Source organism: Notolabrus celidotus, chromosome 14 (genome assembly GCF_009762535.1).
Source record: "Notolabrus celidotus isolate fNotCel1 chromosome 14, fNotCel1.pri, whole genome shotgun sequence".
Lineage (NCBI taxonomy): Eukaryota > Metazoa > Chordata > Actinopteri > Labriformes > Labridae > Notolabrus > Notolabrus celidotus.
This window is the reverse complement of record NC_048285.1, coordinates 31,640,688-31,668,492: the sequence shown is the minus strand read 5'-3', so window position 1 is coordinate 31,668,492 and position 27,805 is coordinate 31,640,688. Positions and strand designations below refer to the sequence as shown.

Below are 27,805 nucleotides of genomic sequence, written 5' to 3'. Positions count from 1 at the left end.
TAAACAAGACAAACATGAAGAGATAAAAATAGCTGACAATCTGTTGGTTTATTTTAGGTGATTGTTTGAAGCTAAGATTTAACTGGGACATTTACTCTTCCTTGTGCTCTGTGAGTCCTTAAAAGCAAAGCTCAGATCAATTTAGCTGCGTTTGAAAGAGTGTTATCCAATCATAATTTAATATGCTGTTAAAGAGGTTTACTAGTGTCAAAAAACAGAAGCATGGAGTGCTGCAGGGGTGTGAAAAAGGTGTAAAACGAGTGCCTCTCTGGTGCTCTTCAGTGAGGGGATCCAGGTGCAAACTTCCTCAGTTTTAAGCCTTTGTTTTTCCCCTTCATCAGGCCCTTCGCCTGCCCTAATGAGACCATGGTGGCTGTAACTAATGGCATGTTCTGGAGTCCCTGAGCTCCCTTGTCTTGCAGGTTCCTCTGAGTCACTGCAGTAGATGCTAGTGTGGACATTCCAGACTCCAGCTGCTACAACTACTACTATCTGTCTCCCCACTATGCTCTCTCTCTCTCTCTTCATCTCCCTCTATCCCTCTCTCCAACACAGTCTCAGCAGATGTGTGTCTAACATGAGTCTGGTCCTGCTGGAGGTTTCTGCCTGTTAAAGGAAGTTTGTCCTTGCCACTGTAACTTGCTAAATGCTGCAAAGTGCTCTGCTCATGGTGGATTAAGATGAGATCAGACTGAATCCTGTCTGTAAGATGGGACTGGATCTGATCCGGTCTTGATGTTGGGTCTGGGTTTGGAAGTTCAGGGTCTTTAGATAATGTGTGTTGTAATTTGGCGCTGTATAAATAAAGATTGATTGATAAAGTAACTCCTGCACTCCTCACTTTGTGCCGCTCCCTGAGAAACACAACAGGAGCCCAAACTCACTTCTCTGTTACAGAAAGAAAATCCATGAATCATCATTCAAAATCAAAATCTGTATTTTCAAGTCAGAGAAACATCTGTACAGAGCCAAAGACTCGCAGTTAGTTCTGATCACTTTATACATTATTGTTTCATTCATTCAACCATTTCCATGGTGGTGGTTTTGTGTTGGTATGTTACAGTGATTGCATAGTGGAGGGATGGGACTTCAAGACATGCACAGCAGTACATTAATAAAGACTATGTCATTCATGCAACCTGTTCGTCCTGATGTGTGTGTGTGTGACGGTGGATGGTGGGGTGTGATCTCACGGCATCACAGGCGTAGAAAAAGGAAACAGAACAAAGGAAACGGGCAGTTTTCCATATTTACCAGCGAGAAACGTTGTGTTAAAGAAAATACTTCTAAAGAAATACATTTGTACATTTTCATGTTGTGCAGGCAGACATACAGAGAGACAGACAGACAGACAGACAGACAGACAGGCTGAGGGCAGATAGACAGTGGTGCTCTGGGGTCCTGGGAGGAGAAACTACGACAGCGAATATTCAGATTCACTCGTCAGAGCTGGATTACTTCTGGATGGAATATTTCTGCTCAAGGAAGTACAGAAATTTGACTTCAAGTTAAAGAAGATGTCTGATGTTGCTTGAGTCGTCTGCTTTGTGGGAAATTATGACTTTTAATTGATCATAGTGCAGAAAAACTGGTGCATCTAAGCATATGAATCTTTTAATGAATGATCAATATTGTCTTTTGAACACTTTGTCGCCTGTTTTTGAAAAGAGCTTTCTAAATAAAGTTATTATACTAACTATTTAATCCTCTTTTATAGTCACAGACATGGCTCCTTCAAACTGAACTCTCAACTTCAGTTAAAGATGTTTACTGCTCTGTGTTTCTGACTGAACTGCACACACTCTCGTTGTGTTTGGTTCGAGTTATCAGCCCTTAATGTCATCAGAAACAAACACGTATAAAAGTTAAGCTCAGGATTCACCGTCCCTTCAGTCTAAGGATCTCATAAATAACAGGATGATGTGTTCACTTCTGTCTCAATGCTGCAGTCAGCTCTCTCCTGCTCCTGGTGTGATATAAACAGAGGAGGATGATATCGTCTGAACTTGTGTTGAGAACTTAAAGTGGATATTTACAGCTGTTCTTTAAAGTCGACACATTGCATGATAAAAAATGTCCTCATATTTTTACACAACCAGAAAACACCACAGTGCCTCAGGTGGCTTTTTGTCCTCTCTTGTTTTGCCCACAAGAAGTTAAAAAACTAAAAGCATCAGAAGCAAATCCTCACATTTAAGAAGCAGTGCAGATTCGTTCTCTTTCAATCAACCAGTCGATTAATTCTCTGATTGTTTCCACTGCAGTGTGACTTTGTTCTCTATGAACCCACTGGATGTAAAGAGCCCTTCAGGTACATATCCCCTCTACCTGACACTTAACTTCTCTGGATCTGACGTTCCTCTGCTGGATCCCAAACACCACTGACCTCCAGGCCTCAACTCTCCAACACACTAAAGTCCCTAGTGCAAAGAAAAGAATTGCATAAAGTCTCAGTTCATCAACATGGACATCATAATCATTGATATTCACATTTTCTACATGGAACTCTACAACCCTTAGAGATTATAATCTGTGTTACTGCATAATGCTGAGTGATTCTGGTACAGAGGATCAAACATAAAGACTGAACTCTGTGTGTTTGTGACTTAAAAGAAACTCAACTAAGCGGTGAGTTATCATCAGAAGGTTTAAGGAGCAAACAAACGTCAACACTCATGTTAGAAAAGAAAACACTGACTTAAACACATCAATGATAAACCAAAAGTTATTTTATTCATCATTTCATCTCTGCCGACAGACTGAGGTTGATGTGAACAGAACAGCACAGACACACAGACAGGCAGGGTACGTACGAGCTCGTCCAAACCATAATCCACTTCAGTCTGTCGCGGCGTCACACATGTGGACTCCTCATTCTGCTGTAAACAAACACAACCTCACAACAACACGGCGTGACATCAGTCGGCTGTACCCTGCATGTTTGTCCTGCGTGTATCTAAAAGAATAAAGTGTCATTTTTATTAACGCTGTTAGAGTCAGAGTCCCTCAGCAGAGGACCGAACTGTCGCTTCACACTTGGAAGATTTGCTCGTTCAAGATTCATCTCTTTGACTTTGTTTGTTTGTGTCCGTCATGCATGTAAATGATTGCATTGATCTTGCATTCACACTCAGTAAAGATGCATAAAGTGTGTCGAAATAAAACAAGATTTTAAAAAAGTTACAGTTTTTAAGACATGTTTTATGATACATACAAACCAGACTAACGGGTCAGGAGAATCTAAAATCCTTGGTGAATTATTTAAATTTGAAAACGGGGACAATGTGATTTAATATTGCTTTATGATGCCAAAGAATTATAAAGACAGATTCTGAGCAGGATATTTGGGCCGCAAGATTAAAAAAAAGCCCTGCTGAAATCATTCTGTCATCCTGATGAGTCAAACTTATGTCACTGTTTGTTATTGTTAACCGTCCGTATATATTTATATGATAAAAACATTTTTAGTAAATGTCAGAGACGCCTTCAGGGTCCTGTTTGTGTTTGATTGACAGCCGCTGGCAGTCATAGCTCCAGTTTCAGCAGCAGATGAGTCAAAGAATACAAAGCTGCAGGTTTACATACGAGTCCTGGAGAGACTGAGTGTTTGAAGCGCTGCAAATCAAGAGTAATGATCGCAACAGCAGCCAAACTGGAGGGCCTAAATAGCTCAGGATGGCAGTTTCTCTTTACCTGAAGAAGTGGGGAGGTTAACCTGTCGTACATTTACCCAACCAGTCCATCATCATCCTCAAAGTCTCTCAAACCTAAAACAGAAATTAGAAAAAAAGTCTGATTTTGAGTTGAATTTGGCTCACTGTCACCTTTTAAGGCTGCTGGAGAAAGATCACCAACTGTCCTCACTCTCTCTCTTCATCTCCCTCTATCCCTCTCTCCAACACGGTCTCAGCAGATGTGTGTCTAACATGAGTCTGGTCCTGCTGGAGGTTTCTGCCTGTTAAAGGAAGTTTGTCCTTGCCACTGTAACTTGCTAAATGCTGCAAAGTGCTCTGCTCATGGTGGATTAAGATGAGATCAGACTGAGTCCTGTCTGTAAGATGGGACTGGATCTGATCCGGTCTTGATGTTGGGTCTTTGTTAATAATAGAACATAGAGTACGGTCTAGACCTGCTCTGTTTGGAAAAAGTCTGAGGAGAACATTTGTTGGGAAAGATTGATTGACTGAAAGTGTGTGTTAGTCTTCAGACACCAGGGGGCGCTCATGAGCTCACTTCCTACCACAGGGAAGGAGAAGACAACTTTCCTGGACATGTGACTCTAAAGTAATTATTGAGTTATTTTATGGATTTGCAGCAGAAAAAACTTGAAGGGTAATCATGACCTGGTTGGTTTTGTGAATGTGCATCTGGTTAACACCTCTACCTTCATTAAAGAGCAGCAGATGGCTTCACTCAAGGACTGGATTGTCGAGGATTCTGATCTTGAAGGAAAAACAGAAGACATGCCTGCATTTTAAAGAAAGAAGACTTTCACTAAAGGAATAAAAACAACAGAACTGAAAGAATGATATAAAGAGGATTTTAAATGCTACCTGACCCGTATCTGCCTGGAGTGCTTCTACCAGGGCGTTCGCCCAGCTGCATTTACAAGTTCAGTTTCCTACAATGACTCTCCTTATTCAGACCTCCCTTCCGTCACCTATGGCTTTGTGGTGAGTTCAAACAGAACAAATGAGTGGATGCTGAGTCGGTGGGCTGCAAAGACAAGCCTTATGTGATGATGAGTGATTTCTTTCCAAGCAAAACATGCAATCTCACACCTCACAGACTCTGTAGCCCATTGTTACTAAATATTTGGTCAGTCTGACGTCCTGGCTCTCGGCTGCTTCAGTTATTCATCACTCATTCATTCTCACTAAACTGGATGTTGATGTGATAAGTCACAGGACCTTTTAAACTCTTCATCGTGTTACCTGCTGCGTGTGTAGAGATGCGTGGTAGATCGGACATGTCTGGAAGACTGAGGGGGACGAACATATGAACACACTGTAAGCACATACTAACATAAAGAACCTGAGAGCTATGGAGACCCTGGGAGCAGAGAGCGGCAGCACAAACATGCACACACACACACGCGCGCACACACTCTCCAACACACAAGCACACTTGTGTACACACCAAAGAAAAACAACGTTATTCTATCTGTATTTTAAAAAAGGGATGCAACAGATCTGTGTGATGAACTCAAAGAGAATATCTGATGAGCAGTTTGAAGTTGTAAGAGAATAAAAGAGCGGATGAGGAGGTTTTCAGCCCGAGGGCCTCATTCTAAAAAAAGAAAAGAAAGAAAGCCAGGCGCTGATTTTGTGCTTATGACCAAGCCAATAATGACGTTTAGGAAAAACTGATCCTGACAGGTGGATCACCTTTAGTCTCAATGATCACAACATGAATCTCAGCGTCTATGATGATCTGATTGAATTAAAACTGAGGAGCATTTGAGTGAATGAGGCACCTTGGGGCCCCGGTCTATCATCTAGTTCTTACCCCTGCACACACCCTCTGCTCGTACTCTTACTTCTCATCGATTAGACCCGGGAGCCCAAGCAGCTGCTGTCTGTAGTCTCTATTTAAAAGGTCTCCTGACCCATCTGTCCTCCTTAAATCTCCCACAGAAAGTCTGTCGTCCTAAATAAACCTTTAAAAATAAAAGAAAGCTGCTCTGCAACTTTTGCTGTTGTGATCATTCACTGGGTTAAAATCAAAAGCCCTTAGCTATGTTTCAGGGCAGTGATTAAACATCTATTCTTTCTTTGTTCTGTCCTGATTGCTTTGAGGTCTTCTTCTCTTCCCATGTCCTACATCCTCATCTTTCCATCATCCTAAAACCAGCACAAAACTGTTGCTGTTATTCATCGTGGTGCGTGTGGATGAATGTGGTTTTAGTGCCGTTTGGGTTCAAAGTAAACCAGTTTCAATCCTGCATCATAGTTTGGCCGGAGCTCGAGACAGGAAGCAGTTTTGTTCCTGTAAGTTTGTACGTCTGTAAAACATTTGGCTTACTTTCATTCCCTTTCTATTTCTGAGGAGTAATAAGACATAGTGTAGGATGTCTCGACTTACAGACAGACAGATAGATACAGTAGATAGGACAGACAGACGAGAAATACATACAGATACAGCTCATCTCATAGAAAAAACAAACGTGGAACAGAATGAGCTACGTTTTTATCGCACTACCAGCAATCAGTAACAGCCTTTCAGTTCACTCGATGCGTTCACCGTCTCTCTCTCGCAGTGACGCTGCCAGGGGCTCAGCAGCACAAAACTCCCCTGCAGTTCTCCGAAACTGCCACCAGGGGGGGGCATAGGTAAACTCTGTGTTCTCACTGAGACACAGAAGAAGAGAAAGAGCAAGAGAGAGAGAGAGAGAGAAAAAGATGTCTCCTGCTCCGAATTCGCCCCCCGTGCGTCCTAAGAGTGAGCCTGGGTCACTCCTTCTGTCCTGTGTGTTACTTTCCATCCAAACACAACCGCTTTGTTGACAGTGTTGGAGGTGGAGAGAAGGAGGGGGGGCTGTCACTACCAGTCTTTGGCCCCGCCTCCTCTGTAGAGTTCAGACACTTTAAATCCCAACAAATCTGTTGTGCGTCTCACTTTTTCTTACTGGACTTCTCTGAGCGCTTTCCATCCGACTTCCCGCCCCGGTCTGACCTCTCTGATCGTTCTCCTCGCTCCCTCTCCTTCTCTTTCTCCTTCTCTCTCTCCCTCTCCTTCTCCGTTTCTTTGTCTGCCCGCTCGATACGATCACCCATGTCTGAGCGCTCGCCGCCTCGCTCCGACCTGTTGTCTGCCTTGCTGCCGTCGCGGCGCGTGCCCTCGTCGGTGGATGAGGTAGTTGGTTGGGGCTGACCCCATTTGGCAATCTCCTCGTGCTCTGTAATACTGGCGGTGATGTTTGTGACCCACGATTTAAGGTCGTCCTGTGAGGGGAGAGGGTCAGGATAGCTTTTATTAAGTGACCCAAAGGATCAAGATACTGTTACAACTTCTTTATCTTCATTAAGATACAAGAACAAAAACCTTGTCATGTCTTACCTCATCTTTTGCATGGAACAAAAACTCGCTGCCGTCCTTCGTTCTGCAACAAAACAACAGGTTTTTACAAACTGCAGATGTGTTTATGAAAGTTTAAAGGCTCTTATTGGTCAAATGTCAAAGCAGCAGTGGATCAAACGTTCTGACTTTCAGGAGGATTTCACTCCACACCTTCAAAACAAACCCCAAATTGTTAGTTCTGTTAGTTTGGTTCATTTCAGATGTGTTTGTGTTGACAACTGAACCCTAGAGCAGAGCAAGCATCCAAACTAAGGCTACGTTCAACCTTCAAGGCTTAATGCTCAATTCAGATTTTTTGTTTGCCTGTTCACATTACCATCTGTAATGTGACCTGTATCTGATTCCAGTGTGAACTGTTTGAAGCTCCGAACTGCCCCGCATGAAGAACAGTAACAAAGACGTCACATGCAGCTGTTTCACAAACGTAAACATGGAGGCAGTCAGCATTTTGGCCTTTGTTACAAAGTCTTCGTGCAGTAGGAGCCGGAGAATGAATGACCAGGTGCTGACGAGGTCAAGTATAAAGACAAAGAGAGACAAATTGCTTGTTTCGGCTTTTTTTGGAGCTGTGGACGCAAATACGATTGAAAGGACTGTGTGGATGCGGACCTGGAGTCAGGTGTGGTGGGTCTGCAACGTGTGCGACTGAGACGCTCCTCTTCAAGCACTCTTAGGCTATGTTCACACTGCAGGCAAAAGTGGTCCAAATCAGATTTTTTGGGGTCAAGTAACCAGGTCAAATTTTTAGAGGCAGTGTGAACACTCAAATCTGGCCCAAATCAGATTTAGACCACTTTCATATGAGGTCCTGAATTGGATACAGATCAGATTTAAAGGTCTATGTGGATGGGGACACGGAGTCAGGAGTGGTGGGTCTGCGACCTTAATAGTTTCACAGAGACAGAGTTTATTCAACACTTCTGGATGTCGAGGGCAAATTTCAATTACATCTGTCAGCGGCTCTCCCCAAGACTCCTTCAGCAGGACACTCAATTGACTTGCTCCATTTTTGCTATCCTCCATTTATGCAAGGCTACCACTGTGCAGAATTGTGACGTGTGTCACTATAGAGTGGCGTGGAAGTATCAAATGCGCATCAAATCCGCCTTGGCTGTTCACACTGAGGTCGCATTGAAAATAATCTGATCTGTATCTGATTCAGGACCAGATATGGAAGGGGTCTAAATCTGATTTGGGCCAGATTTGAGTGTTCACACTGCCTCTAAGAAATCTGACCAGGTCACTTGACCCCAGAAAATCAGATTTACCTGCAGTGTGAACATAGCCTAAGAGTGCTTGAAGAGGAGCATCTCAGTCCACTCTGAAGCCGAGCCCACGGAAGAGGATTAGGGCCACTGAAAAATGTAACAATTTCCTACAGAACACTCCATTCCTTTCTGAAGTGAAGGACCTGACCTCACCTCTTCTGTACCGAGCCCTATACTGAGTGTTTACGGTGTAAAAGTAAACTGAATCAACAACTATCAATTTCATCTGCAGTCTTAAAAAATCAAAGTTCATTAAAGAGGCACATGTTTCAGTGAAAACCGATAAACAGAGAGTCAGAGTTAACAGAAAAGAGTTTCTTATTTACTCCTAACATGCAGAAAAGCCAACTTGTGACACGATCATGACTAAAGTTCCTCACTTGAGCGTGAAGACGTTCTTCTTCTTCTTGTATCCGTTGGTGACGTCGCAGTGGCAGTGGGAGAGGTTGAGCAGCGGCTCGTTATTGTAGGGCGTGGAGGTGTTCTTGGCGTCCTTGTAGAAACCCATCTCCCCTTTGTTCAGCACGCAGTACAAGTTGACCCATGACCTGCTGTGGTGTGGGAAGGTGGGAGGTATGAAGGGGAGGGAGAGTGGAGGAGGAGGAGGGGACGGTGGAGTGGAGCAGTAAGGGAGAGGTGGGGCAGTGGTGGTTGGGGGGAGATTTGGGGAGTCAGAAGGAGCTGCAGAGTCGCTCTCGCTAAGCTCACACCTCACTCACCTGACCAGAGCAGACAGGTGGGTAGGCAGGATGGACCGGCGCCAAGAAGGGAGGAGTAAACACACTGCTGAACAAACACAGACGGACGGACGGACGCACGAACAGAGGAGGTGGGGGATGGAGGGTTGGGGAGGGAGGATACGGACGTGTACTGTGTCTGTGTGAGTTGGGCTTACATATGACTTACCTTGGAGGAGACACGAGGAGCAGCCAGCAGCACCAGAGGGGAAGAGGAGAAAAGAGGAAGAGTTTGGTTAAAGGACATTATGGCTGCAACACACTCAAACTCACACGTTCATGCTTCTTCTCTCAGAGAGCGTGTTTACATGCACACAGCATTCCGTTTAATACCTTACACCTAAATAAAGGTATTATTCAGAGAGAGCTGTCTCATCCTGATTCCAAATTCCTCTGTGAACTAAAATTGGAAACAGAATTTAAAAGAACCTTCAGACTGAAGAAGAGTAGAGGTGCATGTGATGAGGTGTCTCCAGAGCTAATTTTAGAATTTAAAGGTTAACAGAAAATAAAACTCATTGAGGCACTATTAAATCTAGTCTTTGGAAAGAGGAGGATATAAATTAAATCACATATAGTGTTAAGATGTTGTTTGTATACATGATGTTTCATGCACTCATTAGGAGACGTCTTGATCAGAGACGTTCCAATCACGCCCACAGGACATCATTTGAATAAAGATTTAAACTCATCTCACAAAGTGTAGCCATTGGGACACTAAAGCAGGGGTTCCCAAAGTGTGGGTCGGGACCCCCTGGGGGGTCGCGAGATGACTTCCAGAATGTTTTTTTTTTAAATAGTACATTTGACCCATTATAAGATAAAATATGGACAGAAAAAGTAGCTACACTTGGAATAAAACCTTGAAAATAGAAAATGTAATGAGTTTTCTGCTCTTTCTTTCAAGACTTTTAAACGTGAACTAAAAACGTATTTATTCAGTCTGGCTTTTATGTAGGGTTTAACAATTTTATTACTTACCTTTTACTGTTATATTGATTTAAATGTTGCTTTATTATTTCAGTAATTTTAACTGTTATCTTGTTCTATTTCTATTTATTTATTCATTCATTTATTTATTTTATATCTCTCCTCAGTTTTATTGATATTTTTACCCTTAGTTTTGGTTTTATTTTCAACTGTTATCCTTACCCTTTTAAATGTATTTATTTTGTTGGTGTGCATTAGTGTCTATTTTATTTTATTATTATTATTATTATTAGTAGTAGTAGTAGTAGTAGTGGTAGTAGTAGTAGTAGTATTTTCCCCTTATTTGTCTTGCCATTATTTTATTTCTGCTTCTTTCTTGCTTTTCAATCACTGTAAAGCACTCTGGGTTGCATTTGATTTGTATGAAAGGTGTTATATAAATAAAGCTTGATGATTGATTGATTGATTGATTGATTGATTGATTGATAAATGACTCCTAAGTTTAGAGTTAGTGAACAGTTAATTATCAAAAGCATCAGTAGCAGCAGGTTAATTCATAACAACACAGGAAACACAGACACATGTTCATATAGGTAGGGTCATTTTCTGCAGACCAGCTAAAAGAAGACTCATTAAATCACTTTGAGGGACAGTGGGGGTCGTGGGCTGAAAAGTTTGGGAACCCCTACACTAAATACGACACTAAATCCCCCAAAACTATCTTAATGTTTCTCTCAGTAGAAGTTGATCATTAATGTTAGATAATAAAGAAAGAGTTCAGTAACAAGATTAAGATTTTAAGAACAACTGATGGAAGCTGACAGTAAAGAAGATACAGAGTACACACCACTCACATGCACCGTATCCTACATTAAAGAACACTTGGTGATCCTGAATAATACCAAATGTTAATGTGCACATAAACAAACTCAGTGCCTCATCATGTAGCTACGTAACAGAGACAGGTTGAATCTCAATCCTTCCTCTCGTCGGGCTAACTGTGTCCTCTCTCTGTCTCAGAGCTTACAGGAGGAAAGTCTGACCCTCAGACTGACCCTCAGTCTGACCTTCAGACTGACCCTCAGACTTTCCTCCTGTTAGCTCTGAGTGTTCAGAAAAGAAGAGAGCACACGAAAGCCAAACTAGGAGCTGTTTGGAGATTCACACTTGTCCAGATTGAAGCCATTCAGGTTTATGCTTTACCTTGCCATGTACATAACAGAGCATGTACATACGAGACATTCATCCATTGCCTTGAGTGGGCACGTGAGTGGGACTCATCCACAGCTGGAAGGGGATGAGCTTTTAGCTGTGCGAGGTCAGCCCAGCCACTAGAGGGCAGTGCAGAGAGAGACTTTGCTGTTGGTGTCTCTGGAGGAAGCAGGGCGATCATCTGTGGAGGTGAGGTAGTGTGTGTTCCTGTGTGTGTGTGTGAGAGAGCGTGTGTGTGCAGGCTAAGCAACTGGGTGCAAGGCAGTGTAGCCATCCACATCAGCCAACCAGCCAGTCAGCCAGTCAGTCTGCTCGCCAGCAAACCGATTCTTCTACGCCTTATTCTACCAGCTTCAGTTAGATCAGGGGGGGCACTGTAAGCATCATGCATGCTGCTTTCACATGCAGAGGGATGTTAGAGGGTTGCTCTTTTAAATTATGTAGCAGTTATCTTCACATTTTGATCCTGATGATCAGAGATGACACATATCAAGTATTCATAAACTCCAGGCTAACACAAGAATAACAAAGCGACTTCTAGTGACACTTAATGAGGGATCCTGATGTGTAGCTTTCTGAATATGTTCTTTTCCTACAAAGCAGCAGCGACAGACGCAACTTAATAAATCAAGATCATGGATTATGATGGAGCAACATGATGTCCCTAAAGATGTCTGTATCTAAAGATTTTGGAAAAGCATTCAGAAAAACGGAAAATCTTGAATATAATAAAAATGTTATTCCATCCTTTGAGTCTAAATATGTGTAAATGCATACTTTTAAAGATAAACATTAAATCCAGAGTGTGGCTAAGTACTGCTTTATTTGCCCAAACACTGGGGGAACCAGTGAGGCTTCATGTGTCATCTGTGCCGGTCACAGTCATGCATCTGCTCAAAATGTCAGACTTAGTGCCAGCGCAGTGTGTGAGCATCTTAGCTGAGCATGCTTGAGTCATGCCCTTGCCTTAATAGTTAACTTTATAGTTGGAGGAGGAAGTGATGTCATGAGAAACAGACATCATCACTGTACAGGTGCTACTGTCAAGAAGAGGGAGGTATATTTAGCTTCAGTCCTGGAGGAGTCAGTTATGTTGATATCTTTATGTTAAAATTTCTAACTAAATTATAAGAGGGAATAAAAAACCTTCCTGGACGGCCAATTTAAACTATTGGTATTCCTTCCAGTTACTCTTCCCCGCATGATGATGTTCAGTTTGAGTCTGATCCTCATGACACCACTGCCTGTCCACCATCCTTCACATTGACTGCTATGCTCTCCGTTTTGACCCTGAACACCCACCTATTGGTGCTCTTCTTCAGGCTCTCGATGTCCAGCTTGCGGAAAAGGAAGCCCTCATGGTGTGCGGTGTGTGATGGTGGCTGGGGGACAGCCGGGCTGCTCTGGGCCGGAGCAGACCTGGACCGTCGTGTCGTCTCTCCGGCCTCTTTGGGTCGTGGTCGCCGCCGTGGTTTTGGTCTGTCCCGAGCTCTGGGCCGGTCGGGACGGGAAGACTTTTCTGGTACCCCGTTAGGCACGCGGGGAACCTCACCACGGGCCTGAGGGTGGGGACGGAGTCAGTGAATATTATTCATAGTTTAAAAGAAACAGTAAATAATATAGATTTATAACCTGAAGAACTTCAGTATCACTGTGTTTGTATGTGTGTTTAAGTTCTGCCAGTAATTCCTCCAGTGTTCCTCTGATCAGGGACAACTTAATCTGTAATCATACTTCATTATCTTTCAGTATTACCCAGTTTTCATACACTGTGACTCCATATAGGCTTATATTATGGATTTACAACATGTCAGATGTAGGTCACTACTCATTTTCTGTGATTAAACTTCAGCCCTTTTCAGAGAGAAGGTAATAAGTTACAAATATCCAAGTTAATGTGAATTACAGATGGAGAGAGAATCTACAGCAGGAAACATGTTATTAATTTAACTAAAATACATGCCACACAAACAGACACAAAGTGTTTGCAAACACTGAATTTGGATGAAATGCACAACAGACCTGAGCTGCTTCTCTTTCTTGCAACTGCTCTACAATTTCAAGCAGGGTGGATCTCCTTTCTCTGCCAAAAGAAATGAAAGTTAGAGAATCACTTTAGCATTATTGGAGATATTAATGCCAATCTTATTTATGTCCTACAGTCCCTCCAGAAAACTTTAACATCCAACATTTAAGACAAAGATGCTCTCAACAGAAACATCCACTAAGATAAGGCTCTAAAAGTGTATAAATAAATCCCTTTAACTTAAAATCCTTTGATATTCTCTATAATCTGCTCGTTGTATCCACAGATTAGAATCAGACAATCGCTAGATGTGTGACGTAAAACATAAGAAAAGCCACACAACACACAACCTAAAGTCTCACCCTCCTCCTGAGCGTCTGTCTGACTGCTCCCTCCCAGTGTCATGCTCACTGGATTCCTGTCTCTCTAGCCGGTGTCGGTCCCTTTCTCTCCGCCGGCCCTCGTGACCCCCGTGGCCCTCTTGCTCACTAGACGTTTGTCTCTCCAGCGTCCGCCTCTCCCGCCTCTCGGCGTGTTCCCTCCACACCTCCGGGGGCAGCTCGTCCCTGCGTGCCTGGATCAGCTGCTCGCTGGACAGCTGCCTCTCTATCTTGTGGTCCCTGTGGTGGGTCTGGACCTGTACCTGGGGCTCTGCGTGACCTAACGGGTCAGTCCTGGACCCTCGAGGTCCTCTGGTAGGCTCGCTGTGCAGACGCTCCCTGCCCGGCTCTTGTAGCACCACTTCAGCCATCACAGCCACCTCTGCTTTCTCCGTCCCGATCTCTCCCATCATGATCTCTCTCTCCCTCTCTCTCCCTCTCTCTTTCTCTCTTGCTTTCTCCAGCCGGCTGGCGACCAGCAGCGGTGTCACTGCATCATCCAAGTGCTTGATTTTTGCCTGCCGTAGATAAGGGGATGTTTTCACCTCCAGGGTCTTTGCTGCCTGTGTCGGCTGGAGATGACTCATTACCTTTACTGTCTGCTCTTTCGCTGTGCTGGCGCTTTCTCTGGCCTGGTTGGCCGATACTAACATGGCTGCTGTGGCGATTGAGGCGATCGAAGAAGGGGAAGGCTGCCCTAGTCCTGCTGCCACACCTACTACAGGACTGTGTCGTGACTCCAGGGTGTGGCGGTAGCTGGAGCCGTTCATCACAGGGGTGTAGTTAGCGACCGTTGACCCCAGTCTACGAGCTACGGATGAAGGAGAGGGTGTCGGCGTGGCAGGTGAGGGCGAGGGAGGAGAGCTGGCTTCGTTCTGTTCATAGATGGTTTGTCTCGCTACGGGGGATATTGGGAGGCGGGGGAGTGTGGATGGAGTGGGGATAGCATCTTGAGGGTCCAGGAAGACTTTACGACCCAGCAGAGGGGTCGGGGGTAGTTTACTTTGCTCTGCTTTCAACTTCTCTACCTGTGGAAGGAAAGAGAACCAGATTTAAAATCAAGTTTCTGGGTATAAAGAAAATTCAAACACTTTTACCCACAGTTATTATTCTGTGTTTTCAGCGTGTGAATATCTTGATAATTATGATGATGAAATACCGTAGTGAGTCGTCGCAGTGAGCTGAATCGCTCCTCCCAGGTGGCGGCTGCTTTGCGGAAGGCTTCGTGTCGACGAATCAGCTGCTCCACCTCGTCTACGCTCCCTCCCAGCTCCTTGCTGCTGATGAACGGCTCCTGAGCCGTCAACCACGCCTCGGCCACGACCGCCTCCTGGGCAAACTGGTGAACCTCCAACACTGAGGGGAGAAGAGGATGAATTCAATACTCAAAAGCAGATACCAAATATATGTTGTTCTCAGCTTTATGGTGCATCTCAGTCTATAGAAGAGCCAGGTTTTGGGCCAGTGACTGCGTGTGTGTGTGTTCATGCCTGTACTCACATTGCTGTAGGAACTCCCAGTGTTTGTCCCACTTCTCAGACAGCTCATTCTGCTTATTAATAACCTTTTCAAGCTTGTCCTTGATCTGAAAATCAAAATTCGAATCATCATCAGTCATTGCAGGGGTTAGACTCATGTCCAGTTTAGCTTGTAGGTTAATAAGTCATCATTCCCTTTTTCTCTCACCTCTTCAGCTGCCGGGTTCCTAGCAGCCAGCAGGGTCTTGCCCATCTCGATACACTCCACCATGCTCCGGCTGCGAGCCTCGACTTCGCTCTTCAGACTGTGGTGATAGTTCATCAGAACCTCTACTGACGACACATCCCTACAAGGAGCACAGAGCAAACAGAACTTAGACTAGAGTGCACAAAATACTTGCTACAAGCTTTACCTTATTAAACCAAAACAGTATGATGATTCATTTTACTGATCATACTATAAAGTCCCATGTAGTTTCTGCTAACGCCATCAATTTCAGTCAAATGTTTTCATCAAAATGATAGAGTTACCCACTAACAACAAGGTATTTGGAACCTTTTCTAGTCTCCTCCCTCTGGTCATAAGGCTTTGTGTCATCTTGTGTAAGTTTTACATACTTTATAACACATCACCTTGTTAACTCTGGAGATTTAGGGCGCACAGAGGCAGAGGAGGCATAGAGCTAAGAGGGAGGAGAGCTGTTATAAGAAGACGGAGGTTTATGGAGAGGAGATAGAAGCTGTCTCTCCTCTATCATCATGGGCAATGTGAGATCTCTGGCTAATAAGATGGTCAAGCCAGACTCCAGAAAGACCACCAGAGTGCCCTCTTCCTGATCTCCGGGGACTTCGACCATGTGTTTATTTTCTACATAGCTTATTATTGTATTTGTATAACGTATTGTGTACAGAGCAACTGTAATGACTGAATTTCCCTCTGATTCTGATAAACAGACGTTGATGCAGATTTAAGTTTCTGTGTTCATAGTGTACCTGGGCTTCTCTCCAGTCCCTATCTGACAGATGATCGACTCCATCCAAATGATCTGATCCCGAACCATGCTGAAGAACCTCAGCTTGTCCGTCTCAGTGGTGATTTGTACTCGACACTCCTCACACGACGTCAGCAGCTCTTTCCAGTACTGCATCACTTCATGCTCGCGGAAGGCAATGGCTTCGGCCTTCTCGCCAGCGTACACCGTCCTCAGCTGGGCCGCACTCTCCTGGAGTTGACGCACCTGGCAGAGGTGGAGAGCAGATTTTAGAGGAAAGAAAGCTGAACAAGGAAGAAACAGGAATCAAAATATATAAATATAAAGAGAGAGAGAGAGTTTGTTTTTCCAAATGACGCACTAAACACAGCTGCTCTGACAGCTGTGTTTAGTCAGGGCCAAAAAGTACAAGCTCTGTCAGAGGAGTCGACACAGAGCAGCTGTTATGATGTATCTTTCTGTGGTGGGATGGGTTTCTGTTCAGCAGGTGCATCACAGAGATCACATTAAGAAAAAGCAAATGCTCTTTTGCATGCTCTCTGTTTATTTGCATGTTGAATTACTTGCGTGACCAGCAGCTGTATGTCTTGTTCGAAGCTGTGCAAGAGTCTCTGCAGGGTGCTGGTGTTGGCAGTGCTTCCTTGACGAGCCCGAACTTCAGGCAGCCTTCGATGTTTGTCCTCAATTTGGGCCAGTACCTGAAAAAAGAGAACATAGAACAATACAGTGGTTTAATTTCTAGTATACAAGACTCTGTGATATCTGCATCTTGTTCTAAGAAGCTTCGTCTGTCAGGTATCCCACCTCTCTGCAGTCAGAGAAGAACTTGTGCAGCTGATGTGAGGCAGCAAGCATCTGTCCCCGGGTTTCCATGAGCTCCAGTAAATCTGCCCACGCCTCATTCACCCCATCCTTCCATTCAGCGATGGTGGCGGCCTCTGAGTGGCCATAGTCGATCAGCTCGTCCACCATCTGGTTTACAGCGGTCACTCGCTCTTGCCCCACGCTGCCGGTCTCTGAGGCAAACTCTGTAAACTTCTCCTGCAGGACCTGAAGGTGTTGTAGGAAGGGAAAGGTGATAAAAAGAAACAGAACCGATTTAGATTCCTCTTCTTCTATTTGTAAGTAAATGAACCATCTGTTGACACACTTACAGTAACATGCTCATAGTCTTGACCGAGTTCGGGTGAGCTTGCGACCACCTCCCTCTGAGCGATCCACTGCTCCAGCTCGTCCACCTCCCTGTTGAGCTGGTACAGCCAGTACTGCTGCTCCAGGCGGCTCTTTCTCTCCTCCACCAGGTCCTTCAGAGACACGTACAGACGGTCGATCTGAGACTGACGCTTGCTGATGTGCTCGCTGTGGAATAGAGAACAGATTGTGTATCAGTGCAGGATTTAAAACCCACTGAGTGCTAGCATTTATCTCCTGTTCCCTGAATAAGGTATGCAGATGTCAGTTTTAAAAAGGGAGAGACACAGACTTACGATCTACAGTCAGGGGCCAATTAATACACTTCACCCCTTCTTACAGGGTAGGGCCCTCCAGTTCTTTTAGGCATGACCTAAATACAGTGCTTTAAACACTCAAGGGGAATTCACTCAGAGTGGACCAAGTATTGTGCATCACTTGCCTCCGCTTTCTGCTCTGTCCTAAAGTCTAATTCATAAAGCATATTGCACTAATGATATTCAAGCACAACACGCCCACGAAGCTCTGCAGCTCTGTGCAGTTTACTCCAGAGCTTCTCTGTGTGTGCTCGTCCTGACTGAGACCAAATTTCTCTGTGTGTCATAAACGACCCCTCTTGGCAGTTATTTTTTAAAATTTGAATACAAACATTTTTAACACAATTATAAAGCAGAATGCAGAAAATTCAGATGAATTCTTTAAACAATCTGTGGTGACAGAAAAATTCTCTGATAAATCTCTGTGTTTACATGCTCACCAGTCTGGATGTCCCATTTCCAGCAGCTGTCGACACTGCTGAGACAGCAGGCCGATGGTCTCAGCGTAGTCCTCAATGGTCTGTTCCAGGATCAAGTGTTTCTTCAGAAGCTGCAGTGTGCTTGGTTCATCCTGTTGTTGGAGCACACACAAGGAAGTCAACACACAAACATAATTCTTGCATTGATGTATTCTTAAAGTCTAGAGTTCTGCAGAGATTCAAAACCATATGAGACAAATATTAAAAAGCATCTCTGAATACTGCTGAGACAGCGGCACACACACACCTTCCCCTTCTCCTCGTTCATCATGTGCAGCTCCTGCTCGCTAAGCCAGGCCTCCACCTCTGCTGTGTCAAAGAAGTACTGTTGGGCCTGATACATGGCATCAAGCACCAGCTGCCTCCTCTCCGTCTCTGTCCACAGCAGAGCCCACAGCTGGGCCAGCTGGTCCAGGCCTGCCCTGACGTAGTCGGCCTCAGGGCTGCGTATGGAAGCGATGATCCCTGCCCTCTCCAAGACGTCGTCGATCCTGCTCCTGTGGCCCTGCAGCTCCCTCTGAAGTGTCTGGTGGAGAGGCAGAGGACAGTATCAGCAAGAGAGGATGAGAGGTTCTGTATCAGGTTGAGACTGCAGTAAAAGCCACTGCCTGATTTTCTTACCTGGTTCTTCTTCATGAGCTGTTGGACCTCCTGCAGAGAAGAGCCATGTTCCTGAGACATGGCCAGTGGGAGGCGCTCCTGGACCCACAACTAGAACCAGAACAACAAGACACTCACTCAGCAATGAATAACTGCGGCTGATCAGGTATGTGGGTGCACATATCTGCACCCTATGCATTGTACTGTGTGACTGTGACGGTTTCTGTATGTGTCTGTATGTTTTCTCAAAATATAAATCATTGGTCTTAATGAATAGGACTTGTTCTAAGTGTAAGCCTTTAGTGATTATGAGTATTTATAGTCTTTGGTAAAAACGTACAATCTCATCTTCCAGGTCTCGTCCGACTTGGTGAACTTCCTTCGATGCCAGCAGGATGCGCCGTCTCTCCTTCAGCGGCTCGATCAGTCGCACCATTCTGGCCTCCACGGCAGCTTGGCGGCCGGCGACAGTCTCTTTGACCTGTGTGAGCTGCGGGATGGTGGCCACCTGCACTTGAAGCTGACCCACTTCCCTGTACCACTCCTCCATCTGGCTTTCCATGGTCTGAGGAGAAGAAGGAGGAAGAGGAGAAAGATGTAGTGGCGTGAAAGTAATCGTAACAGATGGAGGGAAACAGATTATGTCGATTGGGGGAGAGAGGAATTGAAGGAGGTTAGGGACAGGTTAAGACTGAAAGAGTTAAATAAGAGGACGTGTGTGACAGAAAAGAAAAATTGAATTTGTTTGATTTATCTTTCCCTAAAGGAACGTCTGAGTACGCTGAAGTATTGAAATGAAATGATTTATGAAAGTGGAACATGAAAGAAAAGATGAGGCTGAAAATAATAGTCAGACATGAAGTGTGAGGTTTACTGTACCCCTTGCCAGGATGGATGCTGGGTAGTGGAGTTGGGTTTGGAGTGAGGATGATGTGGTAAAGCAGTGCTAATGGCGGCCTGTTAAAGGAAGCTGTAAGCTGCATGCTGTGGGAGAGGACAGTGAGACATGTCTGATAAATGATGAAGTAATGAAAAATGAATCTGTGTGTCAACCCGGGTCACATCTTCCTGCTGCTCGCACTGTAACAGGGACTCCTTCAAAACGGGGGAACCTGGAGAGCATGTTAAGAGTTTCACCTCAACATCAAATGAGTGGAAAAATGACCTTATTACAAAATGTTTGAGGGATGTTTCTCACTCTGATACTAGAGGTGTCTTTAATAATTAATCAATTTCAAAGGCACTTGCTTTTTGTTTGCTTTGATAATTGGAAGAGATTAATGATTCTCCTTGTGGTAGAGATGACCGGACAAGAGATTAAAACAAAACAAAAGGAAAAAGGCACAAAACGAACACACGACAAAACCATCTTTGAATAAAGAGATTCCCTTTCAGTACAGTTTGGGTCAAATGGAAGCTTTCCATTATGAGTTTCATCCTGATACTAGTATTTGACAATATAATAGATGATAGGAACTAGATACATGTATTGATTGATCCAAAGATAGACATATCGATCACTAGATCGGTTGCTTGAAAGAGATAAGAAATGATACAGTAAATGATTTCCTGGATTAAAACTCGGTGGTTGAAAAAGTAAAGTGACAAAATCTCTAACTAAAGAAAATCAGCCTGACCCATCGTTAGCAGGTCAAGAGTCTGACTTTGCTGATTTGACATGAGGAGCTAGCAGAAAGCGTTGTAGGCACACTGAGAAATGTTGTTTTAGTCATTTTCATTCATGATGTGTAGTTCAATTATTAATGTGATGACATCACTGTGTGGCAGTGATAACAAACAATGAGTCACTCTGCAACGGTTCAACATGTAGAGTAAAGACCCAGAGCTACAGAATCTAATTCAGCTGAGGTCAAATTAGATCTGCATCCCAGAAAACAGGACAAATATCCAGTTTAATGTCCTCAGAAATGTCAGTAAGGGTTTATAATTTAGATATCAATGCTTACATTTTATTGCAGACTGAAGGTATTGTAGGAAGATGCATCAGCTTGCAGATGCTTTGACTGATGACTTTGTTCTGAAATTCATGATTTGTTGTCATGTTTTAGAATTATGCGTTGTTTGTCTGTAACTTTTCTGGCCAGGACAAAGTTGTGAAAGAGATTCTTAATCTCAATGAGGTTTTCCTGGTTAAATACATTTTAGTAAATAAATTGCATTGGCGTAAGAAATATATCATATGACTATAATGAAAACAAAGAAAAGGTTTTATAGCTGAATCTTCACCTCAGTTTCTCTCATTCATGTTAAATTATACATTTGTATCTTTGAGTGAGAAAATAAAATGTACTGAAATCTGTTCCCTCAAACAAAATGATCTTTGAAGTCCTTTATTTAATGTTATATATTAATGAATCATCATTTATTGAGCAGCTCTTGCTGATGAAAGCATCATTACCCATAAGTCTGAGAATGACTCAGTTTGAGGATGAGGTCATGAGTGTTTCCTGGTGATGAACAGATCATATTTCTACGTTCGACCTACCTGTAGTTTTTTCAGGTGCTTGTTGACAGTGGTGAGGTCCTGTCCCTGGTCCACATAGGCCAGTTGACCCTCCAGCTGGCCCAGTCTCTGGTCGAGGCTTTCATAGCTCTGAACCAGTAGGTCAGCCTTGTTGGCCTCAAAAAGCGAACGGGCTTTAGCCTGAGTGGTGCTTTCAAGATCCTGCCAGCACTCCCTGATCTCCTGTATCTTCTTTCGAACAACCGGGCTGAGCTCGGGCTTTTCCTGGATCAGCTGCTGGCCCTCCTGGATGAAGAGGTCAGACACAAGAAAGAGGGAGGAGTCAGACGGGAATCAAACCTTTCATGATGTAATAAGATGGACCGTTCAAGGTTACAATAACATACAGGGCACGTAAAACACTCAAAGTATGTCTGGATATATAACACTTGAGAAGAAAACAAAACACACTTCTAAATGTCACACCAAACTCGCCGTGCTCACAATATCCTGTTCAGATAATCGTCTCATTTAATAAGATAGCTGCAACTTTAATCAGTGAATCTTTGTCTCTACAGGACACCAGGGATTTATTAACATACACTTATAATCTTTAGGCATATATTAGTCATATTAATCGCTCCTGCCTCATCGTTATGCAAATTCAGCAAAATACTCTCCAAAGTCAAATTAGATCATCTGCTCTGATAAAATAAACACAATCTAGAACACACATGTGGAAGTGTCTGATATTTTTGAGCAGTGGAACTGACATATAACAAACAAACTAACTAACTAACTGAATAAATAAATAATCAATTGAATGAATGAATAAATAAATAAATAAATAAATGAGAGAAAGAAAAATAACAAAAAGATTTGAAGATAGCAGAAATGTCATCATCTGTTGTATATAAGAGATTTAGTTTTAACAAATTTGAGGGATGAAGCTGATGAGCAATTTCATTATGAAATAATGCTGTAATAATTTTTGTATAGGTTATTTTATATATAGAATGTCAAAATATTTAACTATAGTAATAACAATAAATAACAATGATAGAAAATGTAAATACATTCTTATACAATGTGGCTTTAACATATTTAACATGTTCACCGATAAACTGAACTTTCTCCAGTGAATGTAAGCTGAAAAAGCAAAATATCACAGATTGGCCTCTTAGATGTGACATTTTCTTCTCTATAATTCTTTTAAAACACCAAAAATTGAACATTTTAGGCTTAAAAATAAAAATCTGTATGAATATAAAGGCACAAATCTCGGTCTGAGCCTCTTTTCTCTCCACCACATCCTTCACTATTCACTGAATCTTTTGTTCCTGTCATTATGTGCAGACACAGTAGAACTGGGTGAGGACTGGAGTAGTGTGTGTCTGTGTGTGTGTGTCTGTGTGTGTGTGTTGTTTGTGTGAAGAGATTAAACCTTGTTGTATTAAAGTACCTCATAAATTACCTCACACGCCCCTCCCCCCTCTCTCACTCCTTTTCATATTTCTGCCCCGTTTTGCACCTCACCCTGTTCTGAACCCCGTTTTAGGCTCCCCCCCTCCACACACACACATACACACACACACACACACACACACACACACACACGCACACACACACCCAAACACAGAAATGCATGCATGTACACAGGCCCCCTTGTGTACACCTGCTCTTTCCTTTCCTCCATTTAGCCTCCCCCACCATGAAATCCTGCCCCCATACAATTTAAATTCATCTTTTGCAGCCTCTGTGTGTGTGTGTGTGTGTGTGTGTGTGTGTGTGTGTGTGTGTGTGTGTGTGTGTGTGTGTGTGTGTGTGTGTGTGTGTGTTTCTTTGTGTGTAAGGCTGTGTTAGAGAGAGGAGGGTTACAGAAAAAGGCAAACAAACAAAGACAGACTCTTCAAAAACATAGAGTGTGTCAGACTTTCCTCCATTATCCAATATCTGATGACATTACTACGTTTTAATTTATTCAGTGTCCATTTTCATCCTATTTTTTAAAAATCGTTGCTGCTGCTGCTCGTTTACTTACATTAAATAAAATAGAACTACTCTTATATTGGAACATTTAATCAAAAATAAGACTAAAATGTCTCTATATGTAGAAATGCTTTTAGTGTTGCAGTCACTCTCCTCATACAAAGACACAATTTTCAAAGTGTGCTCAATCATACAATAGATGCGATCTCTTGTCTGCCGCCACGACAGAGGCTCTGTGACGCTGCACATGAGAGATACTTTGAACTTCCTGCTCCAATGAGCATTAAAATATGTGAATATTACACATCTAACCTTTGCAAATTAGTAATTGACTTGATAATGCTGCACAGGATGGTTAAAGCCACAATCAGAGAGGGGATACAAATGTGTGAACCACATTTTGGGTGAAACAGTTCACCAACAATGTTAGGGTTCATCCTCTGAGGACAATCAATGTCTGTTTAAAAAATCATGACAATCTATATGAAAGACGATGAGGTATTCTAGCTTTAATTTCCAACCTACTGACTGCTCAACAGAGGGGCACTGACAGGTTTTAAGTTATTGTAAATTACCACGTGTTATTGTACCAACAAAGCCTGTGTACTCCTAAGATTTAGCTCTTTGTATTTGGAGGAGCAATGTTGTGGTTCATCTCTAACGATTCGTATCAAGGAGGAAGCTGGGTTTCTACCGTACATCAGAAATGTAGTTTCAAATGTTCAAAACAACTTTAAACTTTCTGAACCTCCCACAATACAGGAGTGGATTAATATAGTAAATGATATCTATGTTATGGAAAGGATTACTTTCTGTTTACGACTTCAGAAGGATGTATTTATTAAACTCTGGACCAAGTGGACTAACTATGTAAAACCCCTACAGACACATTTTGTGGATGATAACATTCAAAGGCCCCGTGATGCTGTCTTAGCTTTGCTAATTGCATGTTTTTGGGGTTTTTTCTGTGTGTGATTTTCTGTTATTTACCTGTCTGACTCACTCTAATGTATACATATTGTCTCCCCCAGGTTGTATTTTGCTCTAATAATCTTTAAAAACAGAGGACTTCAGAGGAAATTAACATTATTCTCTCTTTTATATGTCAATGCTCTGTATAACAAACTGATGTCCAATAACAAAAATAAAGAATGGAAAAAAAACAACAACTTCAAACTACCAAAAATCCTAAAAGTAATAAAATAAGTAATCCCCTTTTAGGCTGGTAATAGATTGGATACTCTAAACCCTATAGACTAAAATAATCCAACATTTGGTGTTTGACAGGCGGTGATTTCAGTCTCTGCCAAGACATCTCACAAAGTCGACTAAATAACTTTGAGCAGTGACTCATCTTCCACCGAGGACAACATCAAGCCTGACTCACTCCGATTTTGATCAAATCTACAGACACCTGGAGACGGAGAGTTGGATGTCACTGAGGTGATTAAAATGTTTCCAGTCCAAACCCCCGGACCGGCTGTTTGACAACGGCTGAGGAAATCTCTGGTTACACAAAGCCAGCTCTGAGACGGGAATGACAGTCTGATACGTGTAAATGTAATCAGAGTAGTTCTTAAGTCACTGCAGGTTTGAATCCAGGCAAAACTAAGGCAAATTGAAGGGATGCAAATCTAACTATTCAAAGTGCATGTAGATTTAGAGATCATAAATACAATAAATATAATATTTTGCACATGAAATGCTGCAACAAAAATATTTCATGCAACAGGATTTAACTCCAGAGCATCCAGACTGAAATGACGTGGAGATCTCTCAGCTGTTCGTCTGATTAGTAGAAGCAGAGGTAGGGAAATTAACGGCTGTGCATCAGGCTGTGCTAACCCACTCATTGTCCTTTAATTTCAGTGTTAATGTGTTACGTCAGTTTTCGCGGTAGCGTTTCCCTGGCTGCTGCTGATGTATTCCATCCTCTGCGGTAAGTGGGAGAGCTGCGTGGGCTCGAGATGCATCACCCACGGGCTCGGAGCTGCTACTCCACACTCACATTTACTCAGTCTGCAGTTCAAAGAGGACCGTGGTATTCTGCTGCTCATACAAACAGTATCTGCTGAGATCCCACTGCAACCTGATGAGGAGTGAAACCCATGTCGGCTTTTTATTCTACCTGTTTTAAATTCAACTACATGATACTCTAAGATCAAGTCAGTTAGCTCTACCAGAGAGCAAGTGTTAAAAACATTTCCTGTCTCTTTCTGTCCAATAAAGGTACAAATGCCAAAAATGAGTACTCCTCTTCATCCATATTTGAAACAATACATTCATTCACCCTCTTTCAAATAAAAATGATAACAGGAAAGAGTTGTGTTGCTGTGAAGAAGAGTCCTGAAGGACAGGAAGTGAGGTCTCCAGAAGGAACAGTGACACTAAGAGTAACAGATGGGACCTCCTCACTCTGCGGTCTGATCCGTACATTAGAGCAGACATCTGCTCCTCACCACTGACACTCTGCTGGTCAGTGTGTCTGTCACAGTCAGGACACTATTGTGTCAATATTTACTAAACAGAATCAGAATCAGAAATACTTTGTTTATCCCAGGGAGGGACATTCGGGCATTATAGAGCTCTTATAAACAGTATGTAAGAAAGTTAGATATTAATAGAAGGAATAAAATAAGATATACATAAAATAAGATATAAATGAAATAAAACAAAATAAATCTAGAATAAAATAAAATAAAATAAATCTAGAATAAGAGTTAGAGTTAGCTAGTTGTTCAGAGTGCTGTGAATTAAGGAGATATATATAAGGATGTTAAAGTGGCAGGGATATTGCACAGTGTATTGCACGGTTATTGCACAGAGTATAGGTTATTGTTCAGTGATTACTAAACAATTAAACAATCATTATTGGCTACAAGGCAGTGATGTATGCACTGGCAGCAGGAGAAGATAATACAAAGCAGGTTTTAAGGGTTAAGTTTCCTTATACTGGAAAAATACAGAACGTCTACTCCAAGCAGACATAAATTATATCAAACATTGACATAATAGCTCCCAAAAGTCCTCCTCATGCCTTCCATTAATATGAAATTTGATTTGTAAAATATATAATGACTGAACATCTCTTTGTTGATGGCATGCCATCCACATCTTAGATAAGAGGCAAAGGGACACAACAGGACAGAAAAACAATGTCATTTTTTAGAAGGTTTGCCTTAACAAAGCACATCTTCTATCAAACAAGTGAAAACTGTTCAACAGAAACTACACAAGCAAGTACACACACACACCGACACACACACACACACACCGACACACACACACACACCGACACACACACAGCTGGAAATGACATATTTTCCAGAAGGTGCCCAGCTTGAGGCAGAGATGAGTGCTGTTGCCCATCTTCTGAAAGAGCATCCCCCCTTCTCTCCCCTCCACCCTCCCTCCATGCTGCTGTAAAACTTTCACTACGACGGAGAGAGGGACTGAACACTTATTTGAAAATGTGTCTTCCTCGACCCCTCCAGTCTGCCCTTTAGAAGAGAGAGCATCAGAGAGCTCAGTGTGCTCTGGGAGGTTCAGGGAAAAACAAAGAGCATTATTTCATTTCACTGCACTTCCCTGTCTGATATCCACTATGTAACGACAGGGACACTCTGCACCAGGTAACTATTTACCTCAAAGTTTACTTGATAACTACTAAAAAATGTAATCAGACAATTAGAGGTTAACTGTCGTGAAACAAAACAAAGACTCTCACAGAAATAGCATCATTACATCCCCTTTAATTCTTATGTGCACCTTCAAATAGTCTCTGAACTCGCACTGGAATAAACAGTCTATATATATATTTTATGGAATTAAGCTGAAAATAGAGCAAAGGGACTCATGTTGAAACCGCTCTGCCGCACATGATGCCAATCTTGGAGGGATAGAGTCTGAACAGCAGGGTTTCAGAGCAGACAGAGGAGGCTTCTGTACAGCTTCAGTGTGAGACATGATGCAGACAGAATAAGAAATGATGACCGAGTGAGGATGCCAAACTTATTTGATGTCATGTTTTTAACTTAATGTAGTTATAAGTGGGCGGCAGATACTGATAATAAGAGAGCAGGTCAGGGGATGTTGTTTTTTGGCATTTCATAAAAACATTTGAACATGTTTTAGATGGATTTTTTTTTATTCTGGAGATTATCAAAAGGAATTTGTGTGGGAGACTGTCAGAGTAGATCCTCAACTCTGGGGCGCTGGTGGCCTAGCAGTCTAAGCGCCCCACATACAGAGGCTCATCTTCAGTCCGCGACCATGTCCTGCATGTCTTCCCCCCTCTCTACCCCCCACATTTCCTGTCTCTCTTCAGCTGTCCTATCATAAAGGCACAAAAGCCCAAAAATATTACTTTAAAAAAAAGAGTACATCCTCAGCTCTCTGTTGGTGGATTTACACTCAACCACTGTTATCACTCAACATTTCCAAGAGCATTATGTAATTCTAGTGTCTGCGGTAATTCAGCTACCGGGGTGTGTTCAGTTTCATCCTGAAGCAGCCTCTGGACAGCGTTTAGAAAAGCCAGGCTGTGTTTAAAGATTTCTAATAAGGCAAATATAGAAAAGGAATAAGATTACAATCCGAGGAACACAACCAGGCGTGTAGGGCTCAACTCAGTCTAATGGTTTACACACTACAGCCATGAAT

At 42.8% G+C, this 27,805-nt stretch overlaps 1 protein-coding gene across 1 annotated transcript in view; it reads right to left on the bottom strand.

The window, feature by feature from the left end:
• Positions 1-919: 919 nt before the first annotated feature.
• Positions 920-27,805, bottom strand: part of LOC117825835 (spectrin beta chain, non-erythrocytic 4-like) — a 70,410-nt gene continuing 43,524 nt past the window's right edge. The window contains exons 27-46 of the mRNA XM_034701799.1: positions 21,197-21,460; positions 19,031-19,255; positions 18,712-18,801; positions 18,338-18,616; positions 18,052-18,182; positions 17,258-17,462; positions 16,908-17,153; positions 16,667-16,801; positions 16,105-16,349; positions 15,320-15,458; positions 15,134-15,218; positions 14,793-14,989; positions 13,616-14,661; positions 13,250-13,310; positions 12,530-12,786; positions 8,729-8,899; positions 7,060-7,102; positions 4,385-6,944; positions 2,814-3,767; positions 920-2,420 (exon numbers count right to left, since the gene is read on the bottom strand). Of these exons, the coding sequence (XP_034557690.1) occupies positions 6,615-6,944; positions 7,060-7,102; positions 8,729-8,899; positions 12,530-12,786; positions 13,250-13,310; positions 13,616-14,661; positions 14,793-14,989; positions 15,134-15,218; positions 15,320-15,458; positions 16,105-16,349; positions 16,667-16,801; positions 16,908-17,153; positions 17,258-17,462; positions 18,052-18,182; positions 18,338-18,616; positions 18,712-18,801; positions 19,031-19,255; positions 21,197-21,460 (4,149 nt within the window). The 3' untranslated portion in view covers positions 920-2,420; positions 2,814-3,767; positions 4,385-6,614. The remainder of the gene's footprint in view (positions 2,421-2,813; positions 3,768-4,384; positions 6,945-7,059; positions 7,103-8,728; positions 8,900-12,529; positions 12,787-13,249; positions 13,311-13,615; positions 14,662-14,792; positions 14,990-15,133; positions 15,219-15,319; positions 15,459-16,104; positions 16,350-16,666; positions 16,802-16,907; positions 17,154-17,257; positions 17,463-18,051; positions 18,183-18,337; positions 18,617-18,711; positions 18,802-19,030; positions 19,256-21,196; positions 21,461-27,805) is intronic.